Below are 23,076 nucleotides of genomic sequence, written 5' to 3'. Positions count from 1 at the left end.
GCTCAATTTCTTACTCCCTCCCTCTCCTTTCCTTCCTCCCTTTCCCCCCCCCTCCCCCCGCTCCCAGGCTGATGGAGCCAGAGTTGTGCTACGGGAATGGCTCGTGTGTGAGGACGGTCTACCCTGTCACTGTCCGCGCCATCCTCTACTTGACCCTTGGGTCTGCGGTGGTCCTCACAGTCCTGGGTAACCTCTTTGTGATTGTGGCCATCGCTCACTTCAAGCAACTCCACACGCCTACCAACTACCTGACCCTCTCCCTGGCCGTGTCCGACCTCCTCCTGGGGGTTCTGGTCATGTTCCCTAGAATGATTCAGTCCATTGAAACCTGCTGGTACTTTGGGGACATTTTATGCAAGCTCTTCAACAGCTCAGACATCTTGCTGTGTACTGCTTCTATATTGAACCTGTCCTTTATATCCATGGACCGCTATTATGCCGTGTGCCAGCCTCTGCTCTACCCCCATAAGATAACGGTTCACACCGCAGTCATCATGATCCTGGTCACATGGTGTGTCTCTGCTGTGGTCGGCTTTGGGATAATCTTCCTAAAGCTGAATATATTAGGAATAGAGGAGTTCTACTATAACAATGTGGCGTGTGAAGGAGGATGCTTTGTGTTTCAGAGCGGGGTGTCCAGTACCGTGTCATCCATTCTATCCTTCTACATCCCCGGGGTCATCATGCTGGGCATCTACCTGAAGATCTACATGGTGGCCCAGAGACAAGTGCGCCCCATAGGCCTACAGAACACAAGCTCCTCCAAGGTGGACAAGCACCAGAGGAAAGCCACCAAAACGCTGGCCATCATCATGGGCGTGTTTCTGTCCTTCTGGACGCCATTTTTCATCTGTAACATCATCAACCCCTTCATCGGCTACTCCGTGCCCCCCACCTTGTTCAACGCACTCGGGTGGCGTTTCAAATTATCGTTCCTGGTCGCATCTTTCGGTCTGACATGTCGGGAACAAAATTGTTTGCAGAATGACACTGGTTTCATGTTGGAGCTTCCAAGAAGATCGGGGCCTTGAAAAGAAAGACTTATCAACTGATGGGTGGAAGTTCAAATTAAGTTTAATTATTTTCCCCATAATAACTTAATTAGACTATTATATTAATCATGAAACTCTGAATCACAAAATACGAATAGGAAATATTGCACTACGATCCTTTTATGCTGTTGCACGTAGCGGAACAGGAAGTGGATAACTCAGTGTCAACATAAACATACCAGCACTTTCAGCCGCTCATGACATGTTTGATTATTGTCATTTCACTGCTATTCATTAAAGTAAGTTAACAAATGGAATGTTGTTCTTATCTAACAAAAATGGCATTTATAATTTAAAATGTAGGTTCTGTGAACCATATAATGTATATTTACATTGTGTGCTGTATCACAAAGTCTGAAAACGGTATAGGTCGACAAAATGAAGCAAAATGTGTTAATATGTACCACATGCTCTGCAAAAAAAAAATCACCCCCGTCTTCCACATCTCCTTTAATTATTCTTTCCTCACAACATTTAATCCATGCAGTTTTCTTTTGTGATATTCACAAATATGACATAAATTGTGTTTTTGTGTGACGAAGACTTTTCACGTTGGCAAAGCATTCGGTTTCATGGGAAGAATCAAAGGCAGCATTTATAAAGCATATTCAGAGAGAAAATGAGTATACATGATTCTTATTTGGAAACTTTCACATCAGACAGGCAGTAACATCAAAGGATTAAGGTCTGATATTAACAAAACAAAGGGGAGGAGAGAGAAGTCTTTGATTCCATGATATTGGTTGTCTTCAAATACTTGAAAAATCTCATTGCTCATTTGAAAGTTGTTCCCAACTGGCTAAATAACACTCAACTCTTGGAGTAAATCCTTTGAAGATCAGAAAGCATATTTTCCCCTTGAGGGAAGTAAAATAAAAATCCTGTTTGAATATAAAAATGAAAACTTTTTACAGTTTAAGAATGAAAATAATGCACCAAAAGGGTGTTTTGTTTTCTTTGTCAACCCATCTTGCCCTCAACATTGTCCTTGTTAATATTCAGAGCGTTTTCCTGAGTGATTGTTGTTATGTTGGGCCCTATCTTGCATCCGGCGCAATTGACTCTCTACACTGACGCATGTGTCGCTAGTTTGCAACTGGCGCAGAGCGTTCTTTTCCCTCCACCGCCACGCGCCTGTAAATTAGGGAATGATATTGTGCCCCAAGGGGTGGTTCGGCGAAAGGAGGCGTGTTCTCGCGCAAACGTTCCCTGGTGCTATTTTGCAGTTTCAGAAAAAAATTGCACCAAAAACCAGGAAATATCTGGTTCAAAGTCAGCGGCGCGTTGCTCAGATGCTATTTTAAGGGCGCATGCATGATGTTGCTTGTGCACCTCGCGCATACACTTTGCTTCTCTCATCTACCTAGCCACACATTCTTGGTAAAATATTTGGGAAAGAACAGCTGATACAGCGGTAATAAGTTGTAATTTTAAATCAATGCATCTGCAAACACTGTACAGCGAACACATATTTTTCTTGACACAGACATCGTGTGCAAGCCCATAACTTTTAGGATTGATGAGTATTTGATTGTGAGAAAACATTATTTTACCGCGAGTGAGTTAAAAAGAATGAATGAATGCGGGCGCGCGTGTGTGCTTCCGCACACAACGCATAATACAGTCCATGGCAATGTATATTAACGGGGGGACACATGCATATTAGGAACACAAGTCGATAAAGATAATGCATACAATACTGGTAAGGAGGGATGCACCGAAATGAAAATTCTTGGCCGAAACCGAAACCAAATATACTGAAACAGTTGGCCGAAAGCCGAAACCGAATACCGAATGTGTTACGGTAGCGAAAAGGTTGGTTTGGATCCCGGATGCAGAGACAGAGACAGTACGGACAATCCACGGTTTATTGTCAACAAAGGGGAACTCAAAAGATAACCAGCGGGCAAGGTGAAGACAGGAGCGGGTAGGCGTAGCTGGCGGAGGCACCGGAGGTTGCGGTCCGGGGGTAATCCACTGGCGAGGAACTGGCAACTGACGAAAAGATAACACGACGTTTAGGAATCACAAAATCAGGTTAGGGAATCGAAGGTCGATGTACACACGTCAGCCACAATACCGAATGAGACGGAATAATCTGGCGCCGACGAGAAGTCCCCGCCAGGCTTAAGAAAGTGTGTGTTTAGTTAGTTGATGAGGTCCAGGTGTGCCACGTTGCGGTGCCCAGCTCCGCTCGCCACGCCCCGCACCTGTCTAAGAACCAAGGCCTGTGGAGCAAATCATAGAGCAACCGTGACAGAATGTGGCTTTTACTGTTTTTCATTCATTTAGCTTTAATTTTTCGCCATTGCATAAATCAAACAATTAAATGTCCTTTATAAACTTTTTTATCTTGCTTTTCGATAAAAAAATCTATTTCAAATTTGATACAAAATATTTAATTAATACTGAACGTTTTTTAACATTCCAGCAGACCTTATAGCACGAATTTAAGAACAATGTACCTTTAAATAAATGAGTGAAACAACTTTATTTATTTTTTTAATCAAAAATAAAAATGTTTGGTGTACGAAAACCGAAACCGAACATTATGTTTTGGGTCATTTTCGGCCGAACATTTTCGGTGGCCGAATATTCAGTGCATCCCTGCTGGTAAGAAACAATGTTTGTTAATGTATTGCGCATATCATTAAATAGAACCACAGTTACGCATATCATACGTGTGTTAAGTTTTCTTTGCCGAAATTTATTTATGAAGTTGTGGAAGAAAACGCTATTCCATGTGTGAATTAGGCCATATTATTTGGCCATAAACTGAGCCATTTGAAGTTTGAAATTCATGTGGTCATGCATCTGTCTCATCGGAGACTGCAAACGCGCTGTCAAAATATCAACTCGTCAGATTCAAATGCTCTTAAAGGGGATGGGAGATGGCACTCTCAGTGGTTTATTGCACGTTACGCCCAAACCACACCTACGGGTAATTGGGCTACTTCAGACCAACCCTTTTTAGATTTGCGCCGGGCGCAAGAGTCATATATCCGCCGGTAAAATAGCAACATCGCTATAGAACCGCCCACAAAGCTACTTGCGTTTGGCGCTTCTCACTAGCATTTCCGACCGTTAAAATAGGGCCCGTTGTGTCCCAGTGTGTCCACAGTTGGTAATTCCTTGTGTATTTGAATTTCAGGAAAATGGCCGTCATTTTGACAGTTTTGTGGTTGTGAACGCCTCAAGTTTCCCAATCCAACTTCTTGGTCCTTGCTTGAGTGGAGGGAGTCTGTAAGCCAGACTGATTATGTCTTGTGAGGGCCATTAATATACTTTTAATAGGACGCTCTCTCCCATTTCGGACTGTGAGCAAAAAGGCCATGCAGTGGGATCCCTGGAGAATTTTAGCCATTTGGGCACGACCAGACTTTAAACAGGTGTTCGGTCTGAGGTCTTCTTCTGTGTTGGGCCAGGATCTCGGTTGTGGTATTGGACCTCTGGCCTTGGTTTGGTGTTGGTAAGGGGGGTTGGAGCTTGGCGGGGATTCCCCTTCCATTAGCTTGAGGAAGAAGCTGAACGACCGTTCCAAGAGCTTTTGTGTTTTTTGGTTGCTATCTTCAAGCACCTTGAAACCAGGGACCTTAAGGAAAGTGGAAACCATGAATAATGGTTGACTTCAAATACTTAAAGGCTAAATGTGAATGTTGTACATAACTGACAAAAAAATAATAATAATATAATAATAATATCTTGGAAGTAAATCTATTGAAATTCAGAAAACGTTGTTGCAACTTATAATGTAATAAAGACTCATAATGTAATAACGGCTCATAACGGCTCATAATGTACTAAAAGTTCATAATGTAATAATCGGCTCATAATGTAATAAAATCACGAACGCATAACGTAATAAGGGCTTTGCGCATAATGTAATACTGTAATAACTTATTACATTAAGAACCTTATTGATACCGCTCATAATGTTATAACAGGTCATAATGTAATAATAGCACATAGGCCTATAGTGAGTAAAGTTTTGCATTATGATCATTTAACCTCTCAAACAGCTTCAGTGCATTAGAAAACTAAATATGTGAAACCAAGTATTATTTAATAGTAATTGCACTCTCACATTTTATTGACGTGAACTAACAGTTGAGCGACTAGTTGGGATTTTGAGAATGCCGTGCTCACAGGCCGTGCTTACTTTTGCAGGTAAGCAGCCCTATTTGTGACCTTTAAAGTTCAATTAATATCTTTGTTAAACCAAGCCTTACACCTTATCTGTTTAAATTATGTGTATTAAGATGTTCGTAGGATAATGTGTATGTTTAAGCTAGCAGCTATTTTTTGTGTTTCAGCTACCAGCTATTTTTTGTGTTTTAGCTAGCAGCTATTTCTTGAGTTTTAGCTAGCACTCAGCTATTTCTTGTGGTTTAGCTAGCAGCTATTTCTTGTGTATTAAGATGTTTGTTAGAATAGTGTTGTATGTTTTAGCTGGGGCGGCAATAGCTCAGTCCGTAGGGACTTGGCTAGGGGATTTAAAGGTCGCCGATTCAAGTCCCACTTGGACCATAAACGTATGATGTGGACTGGAGGTTGAGAAGACTTTTTGTTATCAAATTATTTTTTAGGGGTACACAACATCCAAAAATGTCTGTACATAAATGATAAGTTAAAAATAAATATTTACATTAATCTAGTTATGCTGAATATAAAGAGTTTCTGCATACCCCACCTCAATGTCTACTGATTCAGTGAATTTGGTTTTATTCACAGAAAAGGAACAATGAAACTGGGCATGACAATCTTGGTCCTATTTACACTGGCCCTTTTGATTACTGACATTCAAGGCCATGGAAGTCGAGAAATGGATGATGAGACATATGATGTCATTGTTAAAACACTGAGAGGAGAATTTTGCATTCCTGTTAAAGAAAGGACAAGGGTCCAATGCGCTGCCCTTGTTTGTCTCTGGAGGAATAAGCACTTGTTTGGGCTATTGGAAGATGAGGGGAAAAACGGTCTGTCTAGTTACTGGACCAGATGAAATGAGACGGAGAGGTAATAAAGTCTGTCGGCACGAGGACCCTGGATTTATTAAGTAAAGTGGCAACGGTTATACAGAGTCATAAAGCGTGAGAAATCGAATATGTCTAAGTCCCTAATCAGCGCTGATGGTTCGTCCAGAGCTTCGCCTCCGTGGAAGGTCTGCTTCAGAAGAAGGTCAAGAGTCCCTGTGTGATACAGTTTTATGCTGTATCCTCCTCTCGATGAGGTGTGTGCGTTTGAGGTGTGTGTGGTTCTGTGTGTTTTTGCTTGACCTTGGCTCTCAGGCCCTGGTATATGCATGTGTATCTCTTGTGTTCCTCCTAACGGGGGAGAGCTCCTCAAAGTGTCTCCTGTGTCCTCGAAGTATCTCTTGTGTGATAAATTAATGTGGCTCTCAGGCCCTGGTAAATGCATGTGTATCTCTTGTGTTCCTCCTAACGGGGGAGAGCTCCTCGAAGTATCTCCTGTGTCCGTGAAGTATATCTTGTGTGACAAATTAATGTGGCTCTCCCGTTCCTGAGGATGACTGGTGCATTGTCTGAGTGTCTACCATTTGCCTGGATGGGGAAATGGGGCCTTCGGCTCCGGCCTTGACCTGACTATATTATCATGTTTGTGTTATGTGTTCGTTGGGTTAGAGCAAGAGTTGACTATATTGTAATGTGTCTGCCATGTGATGTGCTCATCAGGCTAGGGTAGGAGTTAGCTATATTTGTAATGTACATGTGATGTACTCAGCAGGTTATTTTGCCCAACAAAGACGGCAAGACGTTGATATACGATGGGAAAATGGTGGCAAAAAAGACAAGCTTTAAAGGCATTGTGAACACAGGACTTGAAGAGACCGAGGGTTGCGGTGCCAGAAAACTTAACGTATACCGAAAGGATAAGTATTCCCGCATCAGTACACAAAATGTCCAAAAGGTATTGGACAGGTCCAGGCGCTATCAACTTCGCAGAGCTACTTTTCAAAACAAGGCCATTCCCAAGCCGATCAGGGCTAAAACAGTTCAAGAGCGTCATCAAATCGACCTTCTCGACACGGGGAGATGGGCTGTCAAGCATAGAAACGTTGGATATAGGTACATTCTAACCATCCTTGATGTGTTTAGCAGATACATACGGCTACGCCCTCTGGAGAGCAAAGAGATTGCTAAACATCTCATTGAAATCTACACTGAACATGGCCCACCCAACATTTTGCAGCATGATCAGGGCAAAGAATTCAAAGGTGCAGTCCAGAAGCTGATGGAATCATATCAGGTCAAAGTCATTCAGAGCTCTCCATACCACCCCCAGAGCCAAGGTAAAGTTGAGAGAACACACCAGGTGCTACGTCGAAAAATCATGGATGACTTTGTGAATTTCAAACGAGGAGGTGTTAACTGGGCAGCACGTATGCCAAATTATGCAAGAGTTATGAATCTGGACAAAAAAAGAGGTTCTCAGCTGGATGTCTCCATTTGAAGTGTATTATGGGCGGAAGAATAACATCAGGACTCTTCACTTATCCAGCAATACAGGTGATGCTAGCCCCGGCTCAGTTTCTGATGCAGTTCCTGAAGACTTAGAACAGAACATGAGTAAGTTTGAGCCAAACCGCAGGAAGATAGGAAGGAGGGCATTAAAGGCCAGGGAGCGTTGCATGAAACGTATGACTAAATCAAGGGGAGATCCACCACCATCAGTTTACAACTTACAGGACAAAGTGTTGGTGAGGGTCAGCACGGGTCCCAGATTTTCAAAACGATATGCTGTGATACTAGGTATAGTTGTCAAAAGAGATGCAGATCTGTCAAAATACAAAGTCAAGTTCCGAATGCGAGGCAACCCAGGACATCCACATATCAAATGGGTTGCAGTATGTGATGTGACAAGTATCACAAGGGAGCGGGAGAAGCAGCGTTCTGAGCACAAGGCCAGAAAACATCACTGCATACAGTTGTTACAGTCCATCACCCATGGAATGAGGTTAGAATCCTTTGGATAACTAGGTTTCAGGAGTTTGCTGCCATTGTTGACCAACTTGCCTCACTTGGAATTTTTCGATCTGCAACATCTTTAAGGCAAGAAATTGTATCAGACCAAATGCTTCACCCACATGCCATGAATGGAATACATCTTTCTAATTTTGTGGAAGGGCAATGGCATGACTGTGCAAAGCATGCAGCACAGTGGTACATATGGTGATCATTTGACTCTACAAAGAACATCAACCATATTCAATGCAGTTTATGATTCAGGTCACTACGATGAAAGTCTGCTATTGCTGATTCTAGGCCATTTTGCTGAAGGTTGTGGGGACCATTAAGTTAGTCTTGATGGACCAGTCAGACCATTCATTCGAAGAATTCAGAGAGCAGAGAAGCAGAGGGTGCTTCTTTATAATACTGGCTCTGATGCTGTCCGACTCTGACCACCATTCAAACCCTGACTCTGACCATCACTCTGACCCTAACAAATACCCTCCTGGAAATTCCAGTGATGTCCTACATGGTGACTCATGTGATGTTATTTATTTATTGTAAATAATGTTATTGTAGCGCAACCAATGTACAAATCATAGTCAAACTCAAAAACAAACCTCTGCCCAAAAGTGCATTAGTTGTCAGTGTTTGCAGTTGTTGCCATTATACCATGGATTTTACCTATGGAGGATGATGCGTTAAAGAATAAGGCTTCTCTTCCTTTTTATGCGGCCTGCCACTTATTGGGAGCGAGGTTCAGTATATGGCATCTAAGTTGGCTAATGCTCCAGCATGTTTGCAGAAATGTGTGATCTTGCTGAGAGACAGACACAGGTGAAACTATTTCCTTCCACTCCTGCAGGGATGGCAGAAGTAAGAATTATGATAATGCAACACTTTTCTCACTATATGTGCCATTATGACATTATGAACTGTTATAACATTATGAGCGGTATCAATAAGGTTCTTAATGTAATAAGTTATTACATTATTACATTATGCGCAAAGCCCTTATTACGTTGTGAGCCGTTAATACATTATGAGTCTTTATTACATTATAAGTTGCAACAAACGTCTATGTCTTACTCTTCCCTACATTTCAAATCAAACTACATTTAAATCATAAGCTCTTTATCTTATACTGATGGACAATGTTCTTTTTAACACTGTCTTGTTATTTAGTTTGACATCGAACAAAAATAAACCAACGCAACTTGTTCCCTTCGGCGAGGTAAAAAAGAAGATAACTATTGATTTAAAGAGATATTTTAAAAAAATCTAGTAAATTCAACCCCAAAAAGGTGTAAGTCTCTCTTTCTCAACACATCTTGCCCTCAACATTGTCCCAGTGGCTGATGTTTTGACCCTGTCGTCATCTTGAATGATGTGTATATATATATAAAGCACATCCTGCAAGAAGCCACTGAGTTTGCCTCTTCATCTGAGAGAGGTAAGCCCCACATAAGGCTTTATCAGTCTTTAAACTACTTACTCTCAAGGAAAAAATTCTACACACAATTAATGGAAATGGTTATTCAATAATATGTCTATTTTAACTAAATATATGGTGACGTTCCTTAAAATAAGCCAGGTTGTGGGTAATGTATTGATTTTATTTGTGTGAGAAATTCTTTTTTAACTATTTCAATATTTTTTGATAGTAGAGAACCCTATCCTATCGTCGAAAGATGAGACATCGAGAAGTATATTTTAATGAGTACATTTTCTGCTAAAACAATTCAAGTGACGAAATGAAATATGCGGGGACTGTAAAACAAGTCCACCAGTCAAAAAAAGTCATGCCAAAATCCTTAATTATAACCAACTACAACATAAAAACAATTCATAAAGCCCTTATGTCATGTTGTAGTTGTTTATAATCAAGGACTGTACCATGACTTTTACTTATGCTCGCTGAATGAGGAATATTTAGCAACTTGTGTAAGCACATATGTTGGATGTGAATGAGCTGATAATAACTTGTTGTCATGAGTGAACACTGTGCCAATATATTATTAACAGTAAAGTATTGGTCATTCTTCACTGAACAATCGATCAAAAGACAATAATAATATTATTATCTATATTTTGAATAACAATATTTTGAATTGTATTTATGGCATGGTCTACGAAAGATTTTCCTGTTAAAATACATGACGACTATAATCCCCCACCCATGAAAACATCTTATGTGATATCATAATGTCTCTTTCAGGTTGTGGAAAGAAGGACCTAAACCTTGTCTTTCCCGTGTCCTTCCCTTCAAATGCCTTCCTCTCCCCCCCTCCCTCCCAGGTTGATGGAGCCGGAGTTCTGCTACGGGAATGACTCGTGTGTGAGGACGGTCTACCCTGTCACTGTCCGCACAGCCCTCTATGTGGTTCTGGGGTCTGCGGTGGTCCTCACGATGCTGGGTAACCTCTTCGTGATCGTGGCCATCGCTCACTTCAAACAACTCCACACACCTCCAAACTACCTGACCTTCTCCCTGGCCGTAACCGACCTCCTCCTGGGGGTTCTGGTCATGTTCCCTGGCATGATTGAGTCCGTTGAGAACTGCTGGTATTTTGGGGAGATGTACTGCAAGCTCTACCACAGTTCAGCAGTCTTGCTGTGCACCGCATCCATCTTGAACCTGTCCTTTATATCCATCGACCGCTATTATGCCGTGTGCCACCCTATGCTCTACCCCCGTAAGATAACGGTTCACACGGCAGTCGTCATGATCCTGGTCACATGGTGTGTCTCGGCTGTGGTCGGGTTCGGGATGTTCTTCAAGAAGCTGAATATATCAGGAATTGAGATGCACGACAACAATGTAGTGTGTGAAGGAAGGTGCTTTTTGTTTCAGACTTTGATGACGAGCACCGTGTCATCCACGTTCTCCTTCTATCTTCCCGGGGTCATCATGCTGGGCATCTACCTGAAGATCTTCATGGTGGCCCAGAGACAAGTGCGCACCATAGGCCTACAGAACACAAGCGCCTTCAAGGTGGATAAGCACCAGAGGAAAGCCACCAAAACACTGGCCTTCATTATGGGCGTGTTTCTGTCCTTCTGGATGCCATTTTTCATCTGTAACATCATCGACCCCCTCATCGGCTACTCCATTCCACCTGCCATGTTTGACTCACTGAAGTGGCTGGGGTTTCTGAATTCCACCATCAACCCGTTTGTGTATGCCTTCTTTTACAGCTGGTTCAGGAAGGCGTTTCGAATAATCATTTCCGGTAGGATCTTTCGGTCTGACATGTCTGACACAAAACTGTTTGCAGAGTGACAGTGGTTTCATGTGGAGGCCTCCCAGAAGGTGTGGGGCCAATAAAATGAATGCTTATTTACAGATGGTTGGAAATCCAAATGAATTATCCCATTTTATCTGGTCAGTCATAGTTTAAATTACTACTTTATATTTCGTCATGGAATACTGAAAAAAGTTACATAATACTGTCATTAATTGTGGTAGTATTTATCCTGATGGCATTTTTTACTCTGATTGTGAAAGGCCTGAAGCATTGTTTATCATCTTCTACAAAAAGGGCTACTGTATTTGAAAATGTTCATGCTGTCGACCTGCGATGTATGTGTATATAAAGTTTACAAAACCTTTATCAAAAAAAATCGTCCCCACAACATTTAATCTATGATATGCTTTTTTTCTGAAGTGCTGTCTTGCTCAGGAATATTTCAAATAAAATACCAAAAAAAGCTTACTTTTTTAACTAACTCATTAACTGCAATTGATAAACTCTACAGTTAAACATACATGTGTGTTTTATACATACATGATACAAATGTGTGTTTGTTTGTGTTATGTAGATTGTTTTGATTGTAACACAATTCATTTTGGTCAATAATTTTGTTTACCAAGCACCGTTCATTTAAAACCACTTCTGTGGTAGCGTTTTAATGAAAAGTTAACATTTAGAAATTATATTTCTTTAATAAAAATACTGCAACAAAAAGGTGTGGTCCTTATGTCTCTCTTTCTCAACACATCCTGCTTCTCAACATTGTCCATGTTGCCATTCACAGCTCTTTCCTTGGAGATTGTTGTTGCATCTGGCCACAGAGTCCAGGGAAATGGCCCAGTCAGAGCAGTGGCTAACTGTTTTGAACCTGTCGTCATCTTGAAATGACGATATATATGAAGCCCATCCTGCTAGTATCCACTGAGTATACCTCTGCAGCTGAGGTAATCCCCACATTTGTCTTTTTCACACTTTAAACTCATTGATCTACGAGTTTATATTTCATGCAAAAGGTTAATGGAAATCATTATTGAATAATATGGATCTATCTCCACTAACTGCTTTGTGATATTCCTTAAATAGGAGACATAACTATTTGAACAATTTGTAAAATATTTGTATTATGAAGAACCTAATTATTTAGGAAAAATATAAGAAAATTAAGTATATTTAATTTCATATTTTTAAGCGTTTTCAAAATTCTAATTATTGCTGTGTTGGATGAATGCAATACAATGTGCCAGATATTATCCATCATTGGTAATTTCTCACTGAACAAGAGCAAAACAAGCATTGTATTATTTGTGCTGTATAGTCTATGAAAGCTTCTCCTGATGAAATACTTGAAGATTGTACATGGGCTCTGCGTTTATAGAACACTAAACAGAACTAACGTGTAAAGTAAGTAGTAACAGTTAGCTATTGATTGTGTCATGGAATGGATTGGGCTACGAAGAGTTCCCGCTGTACAACATTGTGAAACATAAACATTATTGACTAGTTTAACAAGTACCATGAGGTGAAAATTATAAAAAATGATGATGGCCTGCATTCAGCAAAATTAAAATGTATGGTCTATTCTAAACGCTATCAAATCCTTGATTGATTATGATGGCAGACAAATTATGTAACTCTCATAATATTATTATTAAATGCGCTATCATCATCTGAATTTTGTACCAGTTCAATAACACACGTTTCTGCACCTGATTCAAATGTCTAATCTATGTTTTGACTCAGGTCCTTTGTGAATGGGTGCCCAAATCTCTCAATCCCTGTCTTTTCAGATAGCGGATAAACGTATGACCTAATTTACTAGAACCCTGTCTCTGCCATGCCCTTCCACTCCCTTACTCCCGCCCTCCTTTCCTCCCTCCCTCTCTCTCCCCCCTTTCGCCCCCACTCCCAGGCGGATGGAGCCGGAGTTCTGCTACGGGAATGGCTCGTGTCTGAGGACGGTCTACCCTGTCACTGTCCGTGCCATCCTCTACTTGACCCTGGGGACTGCGGTGGTCCTAACAGTCCTGGGTAACCTCTTGGTGATCGTGGCCATCGCTCACTTCAAACAACTCCACACGCCCACCAACTATCTGACCCTATCTCTGGCCGTGTCCGACCTCCTGCTGGGGGTGCTGGTCATGTTCCCCGGAATGGTCTATTCTGTCGAGACCTGCTGGTACTTCGGGGAGATGTTATGCAAGCTATTCACCAGCACTGACATCCTGCTGTGTACTGCGTCCATCTTAAACCTGTCCTTTATATCCATCGACCGCTATTATGCCGTGTGCCACCCTATGATCTACCCCTGTAAGATAACGGTTCACACAGCAGTCATCATGATCCTGGTCACATGGTGTGTCTCTGCAGTAGTCGGCTTTGGGATGATCTTCCTAAAGCTGAATATATTGGGAATGGAGGAGTTCTACTATAACAACGTGGCGTGTGAAGGAGGGTGCGTTATGTTGACGACTGGGGTGTCTGGCACACTGTCGGCCATAATCGCCTTCTACATCCCCGGGGTCATCATGTTGGGCATCTACCTGAAGATCTACATGGTGGCCCAGAGACAAGGGCGCACCATAGGCCTACAGAAAACCCGGACCTCCAAGGTGGACAAGCACCAGAGAAAAGCCACCAAAACGCTGGCCATCATCATGGGCGTGTTTCTGTCATTTTGGGCGCCATTTTTCCTCTGTTTCATTATCGACCCCCACATCGGCTACTCCGTTCCGCCCGCCTTGTTCAACACATTCGTGTGGCTGGGGTATCTGAATTCCACCATCAACCCATTGGTGTACGCCTTCTTTTACAGCTGGTTCAGGAAAGCATTTCAAATTATTGTTTCTGGTCGCATCTTTTGGTCTGACATGTCGGACACAAAACTGTTTGCAGAGTGACTCCAAACACTGATATTCTAGGCGAAGCCTAGACGGCTTCGCCTACAATCATAGAACTAGAGTTATAATAACATAACTATCGTTTTTCTGTTAAGGGGTCATTTAAGTAGAAACATATGAAATTCAAATATTTACTTTAATATGGCAGCAGAAACCAGGTAAAATGCCCAATGTAATTGGGCCGATTAATATTTCATCTGAGGGAAAGAAAAAAATAACAAGGCCAACAGCATTATTTGTATCAAAGTACCTGTCTTCCACCTGAGAGTGGTCGACTTCCTCAACATCTGAGGAACTGCTGTCAATCACAACTGCTGCATATACATTTTTATATGTACTGTGGATAAAAGGAACAATGAAATACTGAAACAAGATTGCCGTGAAATTACTGGAAAAGGTGTTATTTTTGGTACTGTAATCAATTACTTTCCGCAGTCAAACATTTCATGCAAAACCCAAAGCCAAAAAAGATATTACTGCACTGAAGAGAACCAATTTAATACATTATGACTTACTTTTAGAATTCACATGATGTGTTTGGTGATGTGGTCTTTTTGGGTCCTGCTCCTGCTCCATTGGCCTGTTGATGAAAGTAGAGATAACACCAAACAAATTATCAATAATTACATCACCACATCAGTAACATGGAACTTAATAACATTTGATAATAATACATACTTGCCCACCAGATGCCCTGGATGTTGTTGGCAGAGATTGATTTGGTGACCTCAAGCACACAAATAATTTGAATCACTTAATTTAAATCTGAATATAAGTAATTGTAATAGTATTTTTCTAGTAGTACTACTACACCCGGAGCAGCGTGCAGCCACACAGTGGGGCGCTCGGGGAGCTACGGGGGGGGAGGGGGGTGGTGGACCTCATTTGGCGTCTTAGGTGGGATTCAAAACTACAATCCTCTGGTTCTATGTCGTATATGCTTCGCCTTTTAAGGCTATCGCTATTGGGTTATCCCAAGGAGTGAGCTGTAGCACAGAAAAAATTGTAATCCCCGCCCACCAACAGCGTGGGCCTCAATTACGTCCGTGGGCCTCAACAACGTCCACATTTCGCAGATATAGGCGGGCGCCGGCGGACGTTCTGCTCCCATTTTCTTCAGGACAATCCTGTAGCAAACTGAAGTAAATAAATAGATATTATGGACTCAACGGCGAACGGCATCTGCAAGACATGCAACACGGGTTACATCTTGCCGTATGGCGGACATGAGGTGTGCGAGGGCTGCCTTGCCTGTGTCGGCATTATGCAGCGCAAACCTTGGCCTTGCGGTGCCCATGCCTCAGGACCCCCAACGCCCGGACCAGCTCCGTGGCATCTGGGGACTCGAGGTCGCGACACGCCCCGCCCGTCTCGATCCGATGTTTCCCGCCATCAGCCCGTACTTCAGTGGGGCTGTGGCAGAGCCCAGGAGGCTCGATGCCCCGGTGAAAACATTTTTCCAGGTCACGAAGACGGAGGGTCTGACAGACCGGGGTTACAGGGCGGTACTGCCGCTGGATCCCGCTCTGTGTGCTTGTCTTTGGTTTGAAGCCGGGGATCAGCGACCGCTGCCCCACTCCCAAAGAACAGCTGACGGCCAAGCTTACAGACAGAGCGCATCGGTGTATGATGCGGCGCGGTGGCAGCGGCCCGGCCGGCGGCATGGCAGCACCTCATACAGAGGAACCTGTGGCTGCAGCAGACCCCGGGCATCCCTGAGCCGATGAGGCGGCAGTTACTGGAGTGCCCCATCAGCCCGGACGTGCTGTTCGGGCCCCATCTGTCATCTATGGTGGATGACATGCAGGCCGCTTCCGAGGAGGCAGAGAAATTCCGGAGACACGTCTCCCGCCCTCCGCCTCCACCCGGGCGGCAGCGCTCCGCTCCAAGCCCCCGTCGCCGCCATAGGCCCCCGGCAGCCACTGTCGCTCACTCGACCAGAGGAATAGCGTCCTCTGTCGCTCTGTAAAGAGGGATGCCTCTGGAGGATATCTGCACAGCAGCCTCCTGGGCTTCCCCATGCTCTTTTATTAGGTTTTACCTAAGAGACATGTCGCGCCTCTCTATGACCCACTCAGTTCTAGGTGCTTTGTCAGAGTGAGTGTGATTGTGTAATTATTCCCCTTGCATATTAAACAATGTGAGGTGAAGTCAAATATTCATGTTGAGAGCTCTTGTGTCTTATCAGACACATTAGAGCTGTTCGTTGATGACGTGCCGTTAGACGCATGACGTATGTTATGCTAGCTGTGTTTCTGGAACTGATCGGGACCAATGAGGCATAGACTACATCGTGCTTCGCCCTTTTAACCCAATAGCGATAGCCTTAAAAGGCGAAGCCTATGTGACACAGAAAGATAGTTAGGTATTGTAACTCTAGATTCTACGAGTATAGGCGCAGCCTATTAAGTGTCGGCCTCATTGACCTTTAAATAGCTGAAGAAAAGCTGTTTATTGAGGCTTAAAGGCTGCGCCTATACTCTCTTATAGAATCTAGAGTTACAATACGTAACTATCGTTTTCAATAGCCCACTCGACCCAAACACACTGCTGACCTCATCCATCCTCTTAACTAGGCCCATTTTCACTGCTTCCTCACGGCTCAATTAGCAGCTTGTTCCCTCCATCACATACACTTTGAAAGAAAACATTTTCTCTCTGTAGTTGGTGCCGCCTTGGAACATGCCTGCACATTTGAGGTCACCTCCTGGGCTTACAAAGCGTGTGTCTGGAGGCCCTAACTGTATTTTAGGAATCTTTTTGAATGTCCCTTGATCGATAATGGTAGCGTCAGCTCCTGTGTCGAATTTTAAGGCTACTACCACATTGTCTATGGTTAAGCTCACAGTCCATTTATTTTCTCCATTCTTATGATCAACAGCGCCAAGGAAATATGTTTCTTCAGATTGTTCCCTTGCGACTATCCTGACTGCTTTAGACTGACATTTACATTCCCAGTGTCCATTCTTGTGACAGTTTTTGCACTTACTTTTTAATGCAGGGCAACATTATTCATCAGATTGTTGCGGCTTACCACATCGCCCAAACTCCTCCTTTGTGTAGGCTCCCTGGCTGCTGTTACCTCGTCTAATGTTGTCATGGCTTTTCTTTCCATACTGTCCACTTTTCAATTTCACCGCGTTATTGTTGGCTAGCTGAGGTTCTAGTCTGTGGAAGACTGACTTGTTTCATCACCACCTCTGCGTGGCGCAAACGTTCAATAACCCACGCAAGAGTCAGGTCTGATTTGAGCTGGAATTGGCGCAAAAGTTCTTTGTCTGCAATTCCTAGTACAAGACGATCGCTTATATGTTCATCTCTCGTAGCTCCGAACTAACAGTGTTACGCCATTTCATACAATGTCATAATGTACATTATGACTCCGCCCGATTCTCCGGAATGCTGGCAACGTAGGTAGAAGCATGCACATTCATGTATGACATTGCGTCTCGGAATAAAGTACTTGTCTTCCTCCTCAAACTCAAACTAACTGAATATCTTTTCAGCTTCACTTCCCATCACCTAGATAAGTGCACTCACTTGAATGTCGCCGTCTTCTTTGTTAAGCTTCGTGGCTAGCCTATAGTGGCAAAATCTGTTTCCACCATTCAGTTGGACTCAAATACTCAAAGACTTAAATACGCTCGGCGCTCCAAACTTTGCCATAACGTTCGTACCGACACACTGTCTGACTATTGTGACACCATGTTTTTTCTGTAGCTAACTACTAACAGGCATATATATTTGGAAACGACTACACGTGAGTTCTCAGTGTTCTGTTTGTTCCAGAACTGCCAAACAACAACGCAATGCATTAATGTGTATCCCTTCGTCTTCTACTTGGCACAGACCAATGCCCTGTAATTACTACCTGTCAATACAGACACTTTTTGCTGAGATGGAATTAAAAACGGATATCTGTATCTGTGATTTCTTTTTTTTTTTTTTCTGCGGCAAAAATGTGTGGTCCTTATGTGTCTCTTTCTCACAACATCCTGCCATCAACATTGTCCTTGTTGCCATTCATGGCCCTTTCCTTAGAGATTGTTGTTGCATCTGGCCACAGAGTCCAGGGAAATGGCTCAGTAGTGGCTGACTGTTTTGACGTGTCGTCATCTTGAAATATAAAGCCCATCCTGCAAGTATCCATTGAGTATACCTGAGAATAGACTGAGGTAAGACTACATAATGCTTTATTTCCATTTAAACTATTTAATCTATTTACTATTATATCTATGCGTTTATATTTGATATCTTCTTTGATTTGTGCGAGACAAAATATTGCTGGACTCTTAAATGAGTGCAGCAGAGACGATGAAGTTATTCAATGGTTTAACATACAAAGAACGAAATACAGTTCCTTTACCTCTTCTGTAGTATCTTACTTTGTTCTTTTTGGATTAATACTTTAATACCTTTTTATTCCTCATTCATATGGCAATACTTAATTATAAACAACTACAGCATGATTACAGTTCATGAAGCTCTTATGTCATGTTGTAGTTGCTTAAAAATTGACGGACTTTATAATTGACTATAATTGACGGACAGCACTGAGCAGAAGTTTTTTCTGCTCTCTGAATGAGGAACATTTAGCAAGGGTGAATAAGAATGAATGAGCTGATAGTAGCATAATGTTTTGACTGAATGCAATACGTGTCAGATATTATTAACCATTATTTATTATAACGATTATTAATCATCGGTCATTTCTCACTGAACAATGGATTAAGGATTGTGGTGTGGCATTACCCTTTTGCTCAATGAGGAATATTTAGCAATATTGTAAGCACATATGTTGGTTGTGCAGAAACTGATAACATGACTGAATGCAATACGAAGTGCCAGATATTATTGACAGTCAATCATTGGTAATTTCTCACTGAACAATGTAAAAAACAAATGCATTGTATTATTGGTAATAGCATATTTGGTATAGTCTAAGCTTTTTCTGATTAAATGTTTGAAGATTATACATGGGCTCTGTATTCATAAATAGAAGTAAAACAAAACAAACATGTAAACTGAGAAGTGACTGTTTACTAATGATTGCGTCACGGAATGGATTGGGCTATGAAGAAGTCCTGCTGTACCTTATTATGACTCATCAACATGACTCATTTAACAAGAGGGCCCTAAAGGGGAAATGATACAAACTTTTATGTGGGCCTGCATTTAGCAATCTTAGAATGTATTTCCTATTGTAAACGCCGGCAAAGCTCTGTCAGATTGATTATGATGGCAAACAAAATTACACAACTCTCATAATGTCATTTTTAAAGGTATTGTGGTGAGCTTTTTATGTTGTTGTTAACGGTTTTGTGTATTATTCTAGTCTATTCACTGAGAACAATTTCCCCAAGGGGACAGTCAATTATCTATCTATCTATCTATCGATCTATCGATCTATCTATCTATCTATCTTTCATTCACACGCTTTAGACATAATTCACCACAACCAATGGTGCCGGCAGGCGTAATCCTGAACGCACTGTGCGTACATTTTTATAATAATTCCATATTACAAAAATAAAAAATAGCTTAATTGATCTTAATGTGCTGATTTCTGAAACATGCTTTGCGCAGCAAAGGGAGCAAACTTTCTCTGATTCCAAATAAGGTTTAATTGATTGGCGCTAGTCTAGAATTATGAGATAAAACATAAAGCCTATGTCTGCGCCATAGTAGACTTAGTGGATTCCTTACAAAGGCTATGTCTTTTGAATTAGCCCTAACTGTCCGCCTCCTTTTTGCTATTTATGCCTACTATGCTCGTTGCAATTGTAACCAATTGTGCTTTTGCTGTGTACTTCTTGAGTTGATTATTTTGCCATCTCGTTAACATGGAAAATGTTCCCCACTGCCTTGCTTTAAAAACGTGGCGTTTGATCTATAAATTTCGTCCGCGCATGTATTTTTGGAATTTTTAATTGCTGCAATAAATGTTGTTGTTGTTGACTTCTAACATGACTCTGTCTTTGCTGTTTAAAACTAACAGTAGTCTACGAGTAATATATCAGCGTAACCACTGTGGGTTTTTTTGTGTTTGGGAGGGGAAGTATTTCAAACTGAGCCGGATTGTGCTTACTATGGAATACAATCCTGGTGGCGGCCCTGACCACAACTGTCAGGTTCAGCAGTTACCTAGGGAGGACCTCATGAGCGCTGCCTTTGAGATGCCTGTAGGCGATGACTCTGTGGACCAGAAGTCTTACCGTTATAACATGTCTCTCCCCCACACTTCCCTTTCACTGCCTTCCCCTCCCCCCTCTCAGGTCGATGGAGCCGGAGTTCTGCTACGGGAATGGCTCGTGTCTGAGGACGGTCTACCCCGTTGCTGTCCGCGTCAGCCTCTACTTTGGCCTTGGGTCTGCTGTGATCCTCACATTGCTGGGAAACCTCTTTGTAATCGTGGCCATCGCTCACTTCAAGCAACTCCACACACCTCCCAACTACCTGACCCTCTCTCTGGCTGTAACCGACCTCCTGCTGGCGGTGATGGTCATGTTCCCTGGAATGATTCTTTCCATTGAAAAATGCTGGTATTTCGGAGAAATGTTTTGCAAGATCCACAACAGCTCCTCCGTCTTGCTGTGTACGGCGTCCATCTTGAATCTATCCTTTATATCCATCGACCGCTATTATGCCGTGTGCCACCCTATGCTCTACCCCCGTAAGATAACGGTTCACACAGCAGTCATCATGATCCTGGTCACATGGTGTGTCTCGTCTGTTGTCGGCTTTGGGATGGTCTTCCTCGAGCTAAATATATTAGGAATTGAGGAGTTCTACTATAACAATGTGGCGTGTGAAGGGGGGTGTGTTTTGTTACAGAGCGGGGTGTCCAGCACCGTGTCATCCATTATCTCCTTCTACATCCCTGGGGTCATCATGCTGGGCATCTACCTGAAGATCTACATGGTGGCCCAGAGACAAGTGCGCACCATAGGCCTACAGAACACCAGCTCCTCAAAGGTGGACAAGCACCAGAGGAAAGCCACAAAAACGCTGGCCTTCATCATGGGCATGTTTCTGTCCTTCTGGACGCCATTTTTCATCCTCAACATCATCGACCCCTTCATCGGCTACTCTGTTCCGCCTAACTTTTTCGAAACACAACTGTGGCTGGGGTATCTTAATTCCACTGTCAACCCGTTGGTGTACGCCCTCTTCTACAGTTGGTTCAGAAAGGCTTTTCAAATTATCATTTCTGGTCGCATCTTTCAGTCTAACATGTCAGACACAAAACTGTTTGAGTAACAGTTTTGTGGTTTCATGTTGAATTTTCCAAGAAGATGTGGGGCCATGAAATTAAGGATCGGCCACTGATTGTTGAATTCAAATTAATCATAAATGTTTTAACCATTGTATCAGTTCATACATCATTTAAAATATTTCATTTTCCTTGCAACATTATCACCTTGCATCCAGCATTTTGAAAACCTTCCGGTTAAGGCGACTCCCCACATCCCCCGAAAACCGACTGGCCCTGGTGGTGGAGCTAACGGGGATAACCTCCGCCATCTGTAGTTCGTACGCTGTACACAACCTTCTGTCTAACTGGCAGCAAAAGAGGCAATACTCAACACCAGGTTGGTTTCTAATAAGACATTCCTTTTAAATGACGTTTTTACTCAACGACACTTGGATTAACTGTTCTTAACGGAGACTTGGAAAGGTGCGGGTGAAACATCCGTCTTTGGAGAACTTCGTCCAACTAACGGCTCCTTCCTTAGCACGCCTAGGTCGTCCGGGAGGGTTTGTGGTGTTGCTTTGGTTTTTAGGGATAGATTCAAATTACTTTCTGTGGGGTCTTATTCCACCTTAGAAATTCAATGCGTAATGGTAGAATCTAAAGGACTTCATTCCAAAATTTTCAGACTTTCTGTCGCATCATATAACATTGCATGATCGTCTGTTGGTTTTGGATGATTTTATGATTGCAACATATTAATCAGTCCACTCATGTACTCGTGCACACCCTAGACTTAATTTTATCCCATGGCCTGTCCATTGATAATGTGAATGTCGAGGATGCTTACTTATCTGATCACAAACCTATTGTATTCAATGTTAACATTTCTGATCCTCAATGTACAGCCAAAACCCCTGATCGCTACGCATGCTACATAGACCCTTGTCACTGCTGAACATTTTGCAGATAGCTTTCTGGCAAGTGATATTGCTACCTCCATTTTAACTGTGAGTGATTCCCCTCCCCCCCCCCTTGTGCAGATGAACTACTGAGTATTTTCAACCCCTAGCGCAGCAATTTTGATTATATATTTCCCCCCTTAAGCTCAAACGCCCCAAACTCATATCTCAACCATGGCTGGATGACACTACCCGCTCTCTCAGGCGAGTCTGTCGGACAGCTGAGCGAAAGTGGAAGATAGACCACCTCACTGTTTCTTTCCAGATTTTAAGAACTCACTAGCAACATTCCAAACAGCAGCTAAAGCAGCTAGAGTTATACACTTTTCCGATATCATCAGTAAACACGCCCATCGTCCCAAAATCCTTTTTAGCACTTTAAACTAAATTATCAATCCACAAGCCCCCTCACAAGTCGAGCCTTCAAACGACATCTGCGTGTCATTTTTCAAATGTTTTATTGACAAAATCAATCACATTAGTCAGTCTTTCACCCCCTCATCACCAGTCGTTCCCCTGCATCACTTAGGCATTAGGCTTTCTGCTCTTTTTGACCATTTCCTACCAGTGTCATTAGAGGAACTGGGGAGATTGTTAGTGTCATGAAGCCCTAAACTTCTCTTAACGATGCTGTCCCCTCCCAAATAATCAAAGAGTCCTTTTGACACCATCGGCCCAAGTATTCAGGTCATCCTCAACTCTTGCCTGACCAGGGGTTTAGTTCCAGCAAGTTTTAAGCATGCAGTTGTTC

The 23,076-nt window shown here is 42.5% G+C and overlaps 3 protein-coding genes and 1 pseudogene across 3 annotated transcripts; all 4 read left to right on the top strand.

Moving 5' to 3' along the window:
* The first annotated feature begins 71 nt into the window (after positions 1 to 71).
* On the top strand, positions 72 to 988 carry LOC115561579 (trace amine-associated receptor 1-like; annotated as a pseudogene).
* Positions 989 to 6,489: 5,501 nt separating this feature from the next.
* On the top strand, positions 6,490 to 11,303 carry LOC115561578 (trace amine-associated receptor 1-like; the record flags this gene model as incomplete). Its single annotated transcript, XM_030381727.1, has 2 exons — positions 6,490 to 6,528; positions 10,335 to 11,303. Coding segments are annotated over 2 exons (1,008 nt in total), but the record flags the coding sequence as incomplete, so codon positions are not given.
* A 1,668-nt stretch (positions 11,304 to 12,971) lies between these two features.
* Positions 12,972 to 14,171, top strand: LOC115561577 (trace amine-associated receptor 1-like; the record flags this gene model as incomplete). Its single annotated transcript, XM_030381726.1, has 2 exons — positions 12,972 to 13,009; positions 13,205 to 14,171. Coding segments are annotated over 2 exons (1,005 nt in total), but the record flags the coding sequence as incomplete, so codon positions are not given.
* Positions 14,172 to 15,894: 1,723 nt separating this feature from the next.
* On the top strand, positions 15,895 to 21,431 carry LOC115561576 (trace amine-associated receptor 1-like). Its single transcript, XM_030381724.1, has 2 exons — positions 15,895 to 16,136; positions 20,447 to 21,431. Exons 1-2 carry the CDS (start codon positions 15,895 to 15,897, stop codon positions 21,429 to 21,431), a joined length of 1,227 nt encoding a protein of 408 aa, XP_030237584.1.
* The last annotated feature ends 1,645 nt before the right edge of the window (positions 21,432 to 23,076 follow it).

Source organism: Gadus morhua, chromosome 16 (assembly GCF_902167405.1).
Source record: "Gadus morhua chromosome 16, gadMor3.0, whole genome shotgun sequence".
Classification (NCBI taxonomy): Eukaryota; Metazoa; Chordata; class Actinopteri; order Gadiformes; family Gadidae; genus Gadus; species Gadus morhua.
Note: the sequence above shows the minus strand (reverse complement) of the source record. Positions and strands in the feature narration are given on the sequence as shown.

Bases quoted from the DNA above. Each gene is read 5' to 3' on its own strand.
- LOC115561576 (XM_030381724.1), top strand. From the start codon at position 15,895: ATGAGGCGGCAGTTACTGGAGTGCCCCATCAGCCCGGACGTGCTGTTC. The intron at 16,137-20,446 runs GTAAAGAGGGAT...CCCCCCTCTCAG, and splicing joins ATAGCGTCCTCTGTCGCTCT to GTCGATGGAGCCGGAGTTCT.